Raw genomic sequence first — 14088 nt, forward strand, 5'->3', positions numbered from 1 at the left:
TAACTAATGAGGATGCATGGAAGGGGTTGTGGTGACTTTCTCCATTTGTATCCAAGGTGCCCTTCTTGGGACAAGCAGTTAGAGCACTTAAATGGAGCTTATAGGCTTTCTTATTTTCCATACTATTTGCTTCTGTGTCTTGGAGGGATTAAATAGCTTTTGCTGTATCTTAGGCCCGTAGAGTGGTAATAAGAGCTCTATTTTTTTTAATGTATTTTCTGACTTATCGACAAAATACCTAACTGTTAAGCGGTCTTGTAATTTCAGATCGGGGAGTAGCTGCCCCACAGTCTAAGACTGCATCTAAGGGTCTTATGCAAAGCTCTGTTTGCCCAAAGGGAGCAGTCAGACCATCGGACTGTGAACTTCGTGTGAGTGTGTTTACAGGGCTCAGAGCCATCTTCCAACTAGATCTCCACATCCCTCTCTTGTGTTTTTCATTCTGCCATACCCGATTAAAGTTCCTAGTCCCATTTTTCATCCTGCTGACCCGATTCGAGTTCGTAATCCTGTGCTTCCTGCCCTTGTCTCACAAACCCACCCTCCTCCTGCGCTGAGGTCTGCACAGTGCAACCAGTGCAGGAGCCAGAAACTGCTGCCCTATGCCTATAAGTACCCCTTCCATATAAGTACCACTTATGCTAGGCAGTGGTTCCCGTTCCTGCCACTTTGTGCCTGTGCTGTGTCTAGATGCTCTGATCAAAAGACAGGTATTTGAACTGTTTGTGAGCTGTGGCGTGGCCAGTTCCAGTATAAACTAAGTTTGGAAAAGATCTCTAGAAGCATTGCTGGTTATACCCTTCAGCAAGGGTAGCCTTGATGCTTTCTTGTTCCATCCCCCATTGCACTCCTGGAAAGGTACTCAGGAGCTGGCCTCCTGGATGTGAACTCATATCTCTTAACCATTGGGCTGACTCATTTACTAGGAGATCAAGGGTGTAGCACCACTCCTTGCCTACTTCCGTAGCCTTGAATGATAAAGCTGATCCAACCCGCCCACATGATCCCAGGTAATATCTCAGGAGGAGTTTTGAGCTCTGAAAGGTTTTGGTCATAAAAGGCAGGGATAACAACAGCAGATGTTTGCATGTTCTCTTGTTTGTGGTTTCCCTGCTGCCTCCTGTATGCGGCCCCTAGTTTGTAATAACTGCTGTAGCGGGTGTTTTTGAGACACGGTCATGTTTTGTGGAAACAAATCACTTGCTTTCATCTCGAGAGCAACAGTGATTGCACTGGGGGAGTGTGCTCTATTTTTCATGTCTCAGTCTTTCTTATTATTTAAATTAATGTGAGTTGCAGTTGTCATGAAAGTGAAGGATTGACGGCAATTAACTAGAACAGGCTTGGTGCAAGCAGGTTCTGCGCAAGCCTGTCCTACCTAGCTCTGTCACTGTGCCTTGCCTGGGACTTGAATTATGGCACCAACTCTGCCCTTGCACCCCTCCTGCCCTGCAGCCCCCCCAGGTCTCCCAGCCCAGGGTGCCCTACAGCATCTCTGCCCTTCTCCCACTCCTGCTTTGCAGGCCACCCGCTTTTCCAATGTGAGCTTCTCAAGAAGAATGGCTACTGGTTAGCTTGGGGATTGTTATTTACCATCAGTGGCATGCAAGATGAGATGCTGAGCTGGCATTAGGCTTGTCCTGTAGATGTGAAATGAAGAAAAAACAAATATGTGAGTTTCAAGCCATCCTTCTCAGAGCTCATTTCCAGCTCTCCAGAATCTGTCCCTGGTGAGGACACCATCCTACCTCTCCGGGGATGGAGCAGTGGGGTACTACACTATGCTTCCTTTCATGTCAGTCTCTGCTGCCCACCCTATCCAGGGGGATCCTAAGCACAGGGTAATGGATAACCCATATTACATTTATGCTGAAAGGGAGGAAAAAATCTGGCGATTTTATCTTTTTCAGCAGTACCAGAGAGCCTGGCAGCGCTTTCCCATGGTCCCTGGAGCCAGAAGGGTCCAGCAGCAGCCTGGTCTCCCCGGGAGGGACGAGCTGTTAGGCTGAATATGAAAACGCCTGAAAGCGCTGTTTAGTGCTTCCCCTGCTGTGGGTCTGCAGGCTGTGGTTTTGCCTGTGCTAATGGTTCAGAGAGGCCAGACGCAAAAGGGTTTTCCGGTTGAGGGTCAACAAGAGATGGCTGGGCAAAAGGAGGCTGTGACACCCAGAAGATTCTGGTCCCAGGAGGTTTTATTCTCAGCAATCCTTCTTCCAGCAGTCTGGGAACTGTGAGAACATAACACAAACCCACACATGGGAAAAAATAATAAGGTCAAAGTTTCTCATTTTAAGACTGTCCTAAAAAGGTGTGTGCAAAGTAATGACGAGTGCCAAGGAGGCAGTGCTAACTGGTGCTGGTGCTGACAGTTTTGGCATTTTAACACGCTGGCTTGACACCCTGAAAATTAAAAGTCTCTGACTTTTTATCTGAGTGAAATTACTGTCCACTAAGATCCAGTCATTTTTAATGCTAGCTGGCTTTGGATTCTAAGCAGACGAAACCAAACCAGGTTTTAAATTCACAGGGAAATTATTTCCTGCCCTATTTCCCCTCCTCTCAGCCTTTCCTTGCCCTCTGACCAAGGAGGCAGCTGAAAGGAACCAGTCATTATACTCCTAACAGGATTTCAGCCTTGGATGCCCTTTTCTCCGTCATGTGAAAAAGTGGCGAGCCAGATATGACCATCTGGACACATCCTCCTCCTCTTGGGCATTTGGTCTGCATGGTCAGATCTGTTTGTTTTTGCTGCGTTTACTTGATCCTCTGTGAACTAAAATGACTTGACAGCTTTGGAAAGCGGCAGGGTACACATGTCCTACTGCAGCTCTGCTGCTGGTGCCCCATAGTGGCTTTTGGTGCTCTCTCCTCAACTGTTTTGGCTGTCATCACACCCTTCTGCTAGGACCTCGGACTGCCCTACAGCTCCATCTGCTAGTCCTGCTTGAGCTTAGTCCTTCTTGGTTTGTTGCATGGCTTTTTTTCCTGATGCAAATGGTTAAGATAAAACCCCAAAACGTGGTCTAGCCAACAATTCTACTCCTGGGCTCTGCTTACCCGTGTTTGCCAGCACACCAGAGAAGCTGTGCTGAGGGCACCCCAAAGTCACCGTCCTTGTGTCCCCTGACAGAGCAGCTAGGACACAACTCTTGCAAAAATAGCAGCCTCTGTTGTTCTTTACCAGACTAAGCCCCTCTGTCCTCTCCAGTGCGTGTTGGTCTCAGATCTGAAACACAGTATGTACTACAGGTAGCTGTGCTGCTACAGGACTGAGGTGGCCCTCCGAGTTGCTTTGTTCCCTGTAGTAAGACTAACAGATTAGATTTCTGCACCAGAACTTGCAGGGCTCTCCCAGCCTGCAGCTGCTGGCTGGAGCGATGGGTCTGTCTGTGCTGAGCTGTGAGACAGGGGACTCCCCTCATCCAGTGGGACAGAAAGGAGGAGAAAGTGCTTCTGAGTCTGCTGACTCAGTGCTGTGCCAGATCTCAGCATGGTGCTGCAAGCTGCCTCTCTGCTTTGGTGTGCCATGAAACACGAAGCCGCAAGCGTCTTTTGGAGGAGGCAGGGTATTTAATTTCCCAGCTGGGGTATTTCCTTTCTGCTGCCCTTTATGCAGTCTTGGGGTATTGGATGGCAAAGGTATTTGCTCACTTTCCGAGACCACTGCGTGATTGTTGTTTTGTACTGCCAGGCATTTGCTGTGCAGAATGGGTGTGTGATAAAGGGGGACGAGGCACAAAATGGATCTACAGTCAGTGAAACTCTCATGTACCCCTCAATACAGTGGGATCAAATTCTTTGACAACTTCAGCGTTCTCCAGCAATGTTTATTTTGTTTTGTTCTGTTGCCTCCTACCTCTTCCCATGTGTGCAGACACACTGCCGATGGCTCGCAGTGAATCACCGATGTGAAATGTAGCAGGGCTTTGTGTTTGTCAGCGGATTTCGCTTTGAGAGGAAGGGGCTGATCTTCTGCTATGCTTTGCTTTACCCAGTATTGTATTGCTAGGGAGGTGTCCCTACTCTGAAATTCCTTCTCTCCAGGGAAGGGGACCCTGGTGCAGTCAACAATTACCCCAACATGCCTTGCTTTGGTTGCTTCACCATGAGCTGATCAGCCATCAGTTCTAGCTCTTGAGCAGCAAACCAGCTTCCAAGGTCCCTTCTTCCTTCCTGGTGCCAGTTAGAGCAGGTTGCTGAGGGCCTCATCCAGGTGAGTTTTGCATATCTCCAGGGATGGAGTTTCCACCACCTCTCTAGGGAACCTGTTCCTGTCTTTGACCTCTCCAAAGTAAAAGCTTTTTCCTCATTTTGAGTCAGAATTTTCCCCATGTTACAGCTCATGTCTGCTGCTTTTCGCTGTTCACTGTGCATCTCTCTGAAAAGCCTGCCTCTGTCTTCTCTGCACTTTCCCCCTAGCTATTTGTAGAGAGCAATAAGATCTCCCCTCAGCCTTCTCTTCTTCAGGCTGAACAGACCCAGCTCTCTTAGGTTCTCTTGTACGTCAAATGCTATAGCCTTCTGACCATCTTGGGAGTCCTCCAGTGGACTTGCTCAAGTATGTCAATGGCCGCCTTGTACTGGGGAGCCCAAAACTGATGTAGTGCTTCAGATGCTGTCTAACAAGCACCATATAAAGGGATAAACACTTCCTTCCACTTACGGGGCTACACTCTTGCTAATACAACCCAGGATGCTTGGTCTTCGCTGCAAGGGCATACTGCTAACTCATGCTGAACCTGTTGGACCCCCACATCTCCTGGGCTGCTTGAGCCCAGCACTTTCATCCTGCCAGCAAATATCAGGGTGGTTGAAGTCCCTCGCCAGGGACTGTGACTTTGAGGCTTCTTCTATCTGTCTAAAGCAGTCTTTGTCCACTGCCTCTTCTTAATCAAATGGTTGGTAGCAGACACCAACCAACAGGGGTGACACTGTGATATCCTCTGATCCTTACGCCTAAGCTCCCAGCTAGTTCACCACCCAGAGCTGGGTGCACTCCAGCCACTCCTTTGCAGAGAGCGCACCTCATTTCCTCGCCTTTCCAGCCTGTCTTTCCTGAAAAGCCTGTATCCATCCCGCACAGCACTGCCAGTCCTGAGAGCTGTCCCACCATGGCTCTGTCATCCCAATGGGTTTATAATACTGCGAATCTGTGTGAACATCTAATTCCTCCTGTGTTTTCACCATGATGCTTGCATTGGTGCACAGGCCTCCAGATTTGAGATGGGCCTCCAGCTGTCCTGCTTTCACAAGAGGAGTGCAAAAGCCTTCCCTGTTGCATTGGCCCCCACACAACACAGTGAGCTTCCTCACTGCCCGTCGTGCTGTCACTTCTCCCCAGATTATGGCAATCTTTCCCCAGTGTGCCCAGCATAAATCCCTCCTTGCCTAGGTGAGAGAGCCTGTCGGCAAAGACATGTCTGCCTCACTTTGTTCGACAGGTCCTGTTCCTGCTCAGGAGCCCCTGTTCCTCCAAGGGGGTCCCATGGTCTCATAGATGCTGAAACATTGTCCATGAGTTTGGGGCCTACAGAGAGGGGCTAATGAACTGTGGGTTGTAAACAATATTCCTATGAATCCAGCAACACAGCTGGAAGTGGTGAGTTGCTCTCTTCAGGCTTCATTTTCTTTTCCCCAACTAGCTCGTACAGCTTTGCCTCAGAAGGACCATCATCCACTCCTGCCAAGGAGGGGGAATGGGAGGCTGCTGTCTGTTTACTCTGTGGTAAGCAAAGCAGAAAATGATGTTGTTTCATTCCTCACTACACACAAATTCAGAAGCTGAAAATATATTAAAAAAAAAAAAGTTCAAAAAAAAATTAGAAGATTCCTTTTTAGTCAAACTCCCTCTTCACCTCTGGGGTGTGAAGCGTGGAAGCAAGACATGGATGTGAGAAAGGAGAGACTGCAACAGCCTGGTCTGCTTGGAGGCTGATACACCGGCATGCTCCACACCTGGAGGTACCTGTTCAGGTCCCAGCATGGTCACTTTGGTCCCGTGACACAAACTCAGTTAGCTTGGAAGGTCTTTAAGGATCCTGAATGCCCGAGCCATGGCTGGTCTTGTGAATCTTTAAGGACCCTGCCATGCTTTTGGAGCTGTGCCACATGAGGTGCAGCCAGCCAGAAGCTACCTGTTGCGGGCAGCCTATGGGGGATCCCTCTTGGCTGAAAGATGTTGCAGAAACCTTCCCGCTGTCACCATTGTGCCTTCCCTCAGCAAATTCCCATTAGCCATGGCGCGTGTCCCTGCTTCTCACCTCATCACGGCATTCGCAACAGAAATGAGCTTAACAGCTCTCCGGTTTAATTCCCAGTGAGCATTTGGTTACGTGAGCAGCAGAGCAGGGTCCTGGCTAGCAGCATGGGTTCTATCTGCCCGTGGGAGGTAGCAATAACTAATACACCCTCTGAGTCAGTGCCTTGAGGCCTGGCACCCTGCAGGAGGACGTAGAACTGCATCTGGGACTGTTTGGAGTGTAAAAATTAGCTGGAACAGTGCTTGGAGCCTGCCAACTCCTTCCGTGCAGCCTTGGGGCAGTCAGGCAAGTTCTTAGAGTTTATTTTACGAAGGCCCCCAAACCTGTCCAAACACAAAGCATCACAGTTGCAGCAAAAGCCAGTTCTACCTGCAGATCCTTTAAGCAGCGGTACATATTATTCTGGTATAATTTCAGAAACCCAGGTAGTAATGAGGAGTGCAGCCTGTTAAAGGAGTCTGTGGCTGTCTCTGGTTAATAGGTAGGTAGGTTAATGAGTCAGACAGGCTGCCCTCCAGAAGTCTGGGTAATGAGGTCCAACTTTCTTTTGTCTTCACAGTTCCACCAAAGATCTCCAATATCTCCTCGGACATCACCGTGAATGAGGGCAGCAACGTGACCCTGGTTTGCATGGCAAATGGGCGTCCTGAGCCTGTCATCACCTGGAGGCACCTCACCCCAACAGGTAAGAGACCCAACTGGACTCAACTGTGCTGGTGATTTGTGAACTGTACAGTAGTTTTCTTCTCTTCCAACATCAATAGAAAATTTCAGTAGCAATACAGGCAGCTGTAAAAAAGTGGCAAGAATCTTAAATGCACTGCAAGCTTGTTTTGCAGTGTGATTTCCCAGGCACAATAACCAGGTTGTCCAAGGCAACAAATGAAATTACTTCAGTAGATGCTCTACAGAATTGGACCTGTAATTCTATTTAGCTTTGGTCTTCATCTAGTTGTCCCAATCTCTACTGCTGGTAATGCACAGCACAGTGGTGGAGACAAAATACTGCTGGTGCCAGAGAGAGGGGAAAGGATTTCTGTTTAGATATTACATAGAAGAGGTTCTTTCAAAAAACCATGGAATTTGCTTCCCACTGATTTGCCTTAAAAAGGAGAGGCAAACAGTGGCACAGATGATTTCATATTACTCTCCACTTTGGCAGACAGTCTTCCTGTGTCTTGTGAGGTGAGTAAAGAAGGCATTTGATCTGCAAGATGGGTGAAGAGCAGGATGGAGACAGAACAAAGGAGAACTCACCAGCTTTGTTCTGCTATCTAACTGTGCCTTCCACGCTCAAGGACGTGGCAAGCTTGGAAGGAGAATATCCTTTCAGTAGTCAGACTCCATGGGATTAGCAGCTTGGGTTGCAAGGAAACCTTCACCCCCTAAAGATTTATCAGCAGGATGGGAACAAGAGGTAGGTTTCTCTTCCTCTGTATTATGTCCTTTGAGGAGAGAAGAACTCTTTACCTGATTTCTTTTGCTGTCAGATATTCTTTCATCTAAAATGCGTGGGGAAAGCATTGATTAGTTCCATATGAATAGTCTTCTGTGATATTCTCATATATGTAAAGAGGGTTTGAGGTAGGCAGAATACAAGCTTTCTGCATGTGCTACAGACAGTCAAGCTATCTACTGTAATTCAGCAGCCAGAAAAGGGGAGAGCATTGCAGAAAGAAGGTTGGAGAGAGAAAGGTAGAATGACACATTGGAACAGAACTCAACCCAAGGGCTGCATCCAGAGGCCCCTGGATTTGGGGCCTGTGGTTCAGATTGGGGTTACTCAGATTTCCTGTCTCATCCCTTCAGCCAAACCAAAGTCCTTCTGAGCTTTCATGTATATGAAAGCCAGATACGCAGTTTGTATTTCTGGCCCATTTCTTGCAATACCAAAAGAAGGAAGACGGGGAAAGACTGCCAGGAAGAGGTGGGAGGAGCAGAGCTGTTGAGGGGAACACTACTCCTCTGTGGTATCATCATCACTACCTGACTTTTCCTCTTCTGCTGTTTTCAGTATTAACCATGACTGAGCCATTTGCATGTATAGGGAAATAGAACCTATTTTTTTCACCTTTAATTATGTATACAGAATCTTCTAGCTCTGGCATTTCTGCTCTTAAGATTTATTTCATATCAAATCTTCCATCTTATTGCTGTGTCACTCTTTCAGTCCTCCATCTAACTCTTTCTTGTATTCAAGTAGGAGACACTGCCTAGCTATTCTGTGAGCACAGCCTAACATTGTCCAGCTTAAGGGTGTTACAAGGATGCTAGCATAAATCTTCATGAAAACTAAGGCCTGGTACACGAGATGCGTTGTTCAGAGCAGTAATAAGAAGATTCTTGTCCTGACTCATCACTTTGGCTGCATGTTTGTGCTTTGTGGTTTTTTCCAGTTGTACCACCTACTCCATTGTATCAGACACAGACTTCTTTTCTCCCTTTTAAAAAGGCTTCTCAGAGCAAGTCTTCATTCTGGCTATCCCTTCTGGTGAGCAACAGGACTGGGGAATCCCACCCCCACTTTGATTCCAGGGTCAGTTTTCCTGGATGTTCAGTTTTCCAGCATGCCCCTTCACGCTTTTTCTCCCGTGCTGTGTGTCTCAGAGGTGTTGCCTTGTTAGCATCCCTCAGCGCCATCCCACTGACCCCCTTCCAATCCATCCTCAGTCCTCCCCTCTACAGTGAAGCCTGCCAAGCACCCCCTTCCTAACCGACTAGAGCCAGGGATGAAGGGCAGGCAGTCCCAGTCTGTCACCTCCATGTCTCACTGCTTGTTGTTCTCTCTGTTTTTCCCCATCTCAACACATCTGTTATCTTTTACAGTTACAGAGGAACTACTTCCAGGCAGACATCAGGTCTTTGAGCAGCATGTAGCCCAATAAGGCACTTGTCCCAAATTGGGGGACAGAAGGGCTTCTTTTAAATGTTTCTCTTGAGGTTGATGATTAATATAAATTCCAAATCTATTCCAGAGCTGCTGCAGTTAGAAATACATCTTATCTTGGAATCTCCCTTTCCCAGAACTGTAAGGCATTTTGGCTCCATTTATGCTAGTTCTGAAGACATCTGCTATGCATCAAAGAGCTATTTTAGATCATTGTAAAGGTTTCTAAAATATATCTCTCTTCTTGGATTTTTTCGCAGTTAAACTCGTGACTGCAGAACTGGAAGAGCGAGTGTTATTGAACTTGTGTAGGAGGTTTTGAATGGACAGGTTATGAAATTAAACCAGCATTGGGGGGCAAGAGGGCCAAATTACTTTTTCTTTGTGCACTCTCCTCAAGGAGTTCATTAGCGAATTCATCTGCTGTTTCTTTCATTCATTGACTTTGTCAATAGTGTTTGTTGGCTAATTACCTGAGTTAGGACCACAGAAATGATTTATTTCTTGTTGTCTGGGAGGTGGAAGATACAAATGCAAAGGGAAAGCAGTGTTCTTCTTATGCAAAGAAGGCAGGGATGCATGTGATAGTTCATTTAAATGCTGCTGGGCCTCAGGAGTGATCATAGCCCACTCATCTGCCTACCTGCGAAGTTAAAAAAATTGCTTTATAAAATGCTGTATTGCTTTCTTTGCTGGTCCTTCAGTGAGCAGTTGAACTAGGCATTTTTCTCACATCAACTATAAGTCCCCAGGCACTGAAGCAACACATAGGAAAAAACCCTCTCCTTACCCTGCGAGATAGGTAAAGTGTGGCTGTGGTTGTTGACTGTAGCACTGACACCTGGGAGGAAGGCAGGTAAGGGGAAAAATACTTTAATAATTCCAATGGTGAATGACAATACAGATCAACTTTAATTTAATGAAAGCAGGAATGACATTCCTTGGAACGATGCGAGTCCTTGCTCTCCACTTCCATTCCTCTTCAGATGATTGACTGATTGGGTTTTGACAAAGCAGGTGGAGAGAGTCAGCCAGACCCTTTTCGTCCTTATCCGACACGCTATTATGCTGTAGGACATTGGCAACCTGGTCTAACTAGTTGTGGATAGTTTAATAGGCATTGCCTGGGAGCACAAACAGCTTCATTAGCTCCTCTCCTCCAGCCAGCAGAGCTCTCTTCTGGGATCACCGACCTGCAGCATCCAGCAACAGGCCAGCACCTCCCTGCTTATGGTCCGATCCCTCTCCTGTGATTCAGGACACGGCTGTGGGCTTATTAAGCCGGCCGTGCCCTATGACTTTTGCCATCCCAGTTTGTGATGGTAAACCATGGAAAAGACCGTAGCAGCCCTCTGAACTGGATTTGTCAGGAAACTGTGATTTGTTCAGTTAGAGTGGGGATGAGAATTGATGATTTCCTAGACAGACTAAATGAGTTAGCACTTGTCAGCATTAGAAATATTTCACTAGGGGATATGCTATAGTCTCTCATCTCTTGAAAGGGACAAAACCCAGATTCTCCCCTCTGTGACTTTGTACGAGGAGTGGGCGTTATCCTATTGTTTTCTTCTCCTTAATATTAACTCATAACCTGCATGATCCATGGCCCACAAAGGTATAGATTATTTTTTCCTTACTGAATGCAGTCCAATCAAATTTCCAGTAGTTGAACCACAGCCTGGACAAGGTCCCAGCGCAGGGCCATGTAACATTTATCACGCTGACATGTTCTATGTGGGCTACCACAGGCTCCCACCATCTATGGCTAATTATGTTAGGAAATGCTCTGTTTTCCCTGTACTGTGCACCAAGATAACAACTAACACAGCCAAGAAAAGAATCCAGTAAGATAGTTTACAGATGGTAGGCAATGCCTGCTTTTGAGCTCATCTTAGTTTTACTTCACGTCTCTCTTGACTTATGTTTATTCAGGCTAATGCAACTTCTCCCTACCCATAAGCTGCTGAGATCACAGTCCAGAGGCTTTAACATTTATCATTCCTCATCTCTCCATCTTATTCAGAGCCATGCTAAATGCCTGGTTGACTGAAAAAGAACTTCCTGGGAAAAATAAAGATTCATGTATGTTCATATTCTTATCAATAAACTCCCTCTCAACGGAAACCCTAAAGAGTGGCCTCCTGTGAATTGGGTTAGCAGCAATATGAACATGGACAGTTGTTGCAAGGTCTTTGCATTACCAGAGATCTCACTGCCAAGCCTGTTGTCCTGGATGGGCAGACAAACACAGAAGAAAAAGGCAGCTCCTGTCCTGAGGAGCTTGTACTCAAGTTAACAGGAACAGTCTTATTCATGTTTCTGCTCCTTTGCCACAAGCCACTGGTGGTTGAAACCTCCCCAAGGGCCTTGCTCATGGGCACTGTGGCAAGTGCCGTGAGTTTGGTATCCATGTGTGATGGCAGCCTGAGAGGCTGTGGCAGGGAGACAAAGCTATATTGATCCCTGTGGGGCTCAGCTCAAGGTCGAACAATTGAGGCTTTTGCTGGTTGTGGATAACCAGCTGAGGAGCAAACAATTCAGTTTTCCTAGAGCAGTTACAGAGTGTGAAACTTGTATAAAACTGCCAGTTATCTCATTCCTGATCCAACTTCCCCAGCCTCAGCCCAGCAAGGCCGTTTGATAGAGAAGAGAACAGTCTGGATTCTCCCAAATTCCACCTGATGGTCTAAAGATACCCACTTTGGCTCAAAGAGGAGCTTAATTATTACAGTGGTAATCACAGCATAAAAACCAGTCTAGAGCAAAGCAGATAAGTATTGATTGCAACACCCAAGTTTCATGTCACAGCATAAAATGAAAAGAGATGGGAAGGCTTGTCAAATATGCCAGTCTGATTCTCTCCAGAGGGTGCTAGAAATTCTTATTGAGTCTTACAGAATTTACCATAGCCTGGGAAGTTTAGAAGGGATAGAGAATATAGAAGAGTGCCTGCATGCTCTGTGTTATTGAGATGGTATACATCTAATATGCTTATAAACAGCTGTAGAACTCATTGCCATGGAAAGTTATTTAAAGACAAGAACTTGGCAAGACTCAGTTTGTGTGTTCCTGAGGATAATGTGAAGAAATCTGGATATTCTTGTTATTCACAACAAAAATATTGAAAAGGATGTTAAACTTCATGCTTTGGGGCTCAATTACTAGAGATCAGGATGAGATGTAAACTGAAAGAGACAAATTATCTCACACCCCCGCTCACTCATGTATCTTCCTTCAGTGCATGCCAGTCTCCTTGTAGGGCTGAACACTGAACATGAGGGAAGCAGAGAGCTCTCTGAAGGCATGAGATTCAAGGTGACCATATAGTTCACATAGGAACTTTGATCTTTATGTCCTGTGTTTGTTTGCCTCTCATTGCTGTCTAAACCCAAAGACTTGCTACTGGACTTTGTGTTGCACAGGAGAAGCCAGTTTATGCCCAAAGAAGATAACAAGCAGAAAACCCTCAGCCAGAGTCACCACAAGTCAACCCTGTAGGCACTAGATACTGATGAGTGGGAAGGGGATTTTCTGGTTATCTAGACCATTTGGATTTAGCCCACCTCTCTGCTGCACTCTTAAAACCTCAGTAAAATGATTGTGAACAGAAGGAGGAGTGTTGTTTAGGGGGTGTGGGTGGGGTTTTTTTATTTGGGTTTGGTGTGTTTTTTTGTGGTGTTACTGTGCCAGTTTTTCTCATGTCACATCCTTCTCCCCCTCTACATGCTTTTGCCTGATCAGGAAATTTGAGATTTATAAGGTACTTGTTTGACCCTGCATTTTAGGATGTTGGGCGGCAACTGATGATTTTTAACTGGGTCTCTTTTTCCTCCTTTTTTTTTTCTCTTGCATCCTCAAAATACTCTCTGGCAAAAATGTGGTCTCGTCTTCCACAGAGACCTCTCACTTTGCCTCTTGTATATGCCCTGTTTGTTTTAGGACTTTTTCTGAGATGTCTTTTTCTCTCTCGGTCTAGTCTTCATCTTATACAACATTATAGGGGAAAAAAAAGGATGCTGGCTCACAAAAGGCCTTGGAAACAAGCCAAAGTTTCAACTTTTTCAGGGCTTCTCCAGAAGGCATCCAAAGTTGTTTCAACCTCTGTTTGCCTCCCACTTCCGCTGGCTCCACATTTTTTACTTTTTTAGAAATCCCCTCTTCTTAGTGCATGGCCCACAAGCAGCAGCCCCGCTGCCCCCTTCCTCACCTATAATAAACTTAAGTCCTGAATGTGCTCTCTCCCCAACACACTGGAGAGCTTTGATTTCTTCCTTCTGTGCCCAGAGAGACACATACACTGCACAGGGATCCCACCTATTGTAATACTGCCCCATTTGGTTCCTGTGGTCTGCGATGCTGTTTCAGTACAAACACTGTTGATGCATGAAACATTCATTTTCCTAACAGCTTTGATTTCTCTCTCCTGTCCCATGGCAGAGAGGGAGAGCAAGGCCTCATAAGTATTTTGGCATTTCTGGGGAACAGGCGAATAAGTCTGCTGTAAGGAGGGAATTTGTCCTGCGCCTTCAGCAGTGTTGGAGTCTGGAGTCTTCTTGTTAGTGCTTAGCTGCTCCACCTCTGGCAAGATTTTCTGTGCTGTTGCTGGGAAGATGTGGCAGTTGTGTACCAAGTTAGTGGCTTTCCTGCCACATAGAAATGCTGTTCTTTACAGCAAGTTAGAGTCTGGTAGAGTTGCCTCCATTTTTCCTTCTCCCAGATGGGTACCACTTATAGTCAGCCATGGTGTTAGAGTCTTTTCCATGGCATTTTAAAGGCTGAGCTGGTTTGTGTCCATATGAAACTTTCATCCACCTATGGAAGAGCAGCATTTTTCTAGTTCATTGCATGCTGTAATATTGCTGTCTGTGCAGTGCTGTACAGTCACTACCTCTACCATCAAGGCTAGTGCTTCTCAATTGAGATGTTCCTGATCAGTAGGGA

At 46.3% G+C, this 14088-nt stretch overlaps 1 protein-coding gene across 3 annotated transcripts in view; it reads left to right on the top strand.

Annotated features, from left to right (window-relative positions):
* Positions 1-14088, top strand: part of LSAMP (limbic system associated membrane protein) — a 1043674-nt gene that overhangs the window by 917132 nt on the left and 112454 nt on the right. For all 3 annotated transcript variants that reach the window (XM_076348934.1, XM_076348926.1, XM_076348944.1), the window contains one exon: positions 6820-6945. In XM_076348934.1, the coding sequence (XP_076205049.1) occupies positions 6820-6945 (126 nt within the window). The remainder of the gene's footprint in view (positions 1-6819; positions 6946-14088) is intronic.

The sequence above is a fragment of the Aptenodytes patagonicus genome, chromosome 1 (assembly GCF_965638725.1).
Source record: "Aptenodytes patagonicus chromosome 1, bAptPat1.pri.cur, whole genome shotgun sequence".
Lineage (NCBI taxonomy): Eukaryota > Metazoa > Chordata > Aves > Sphenisciformes > Spheniscidae > Aptenodytes > Aptenodytes patagonicus.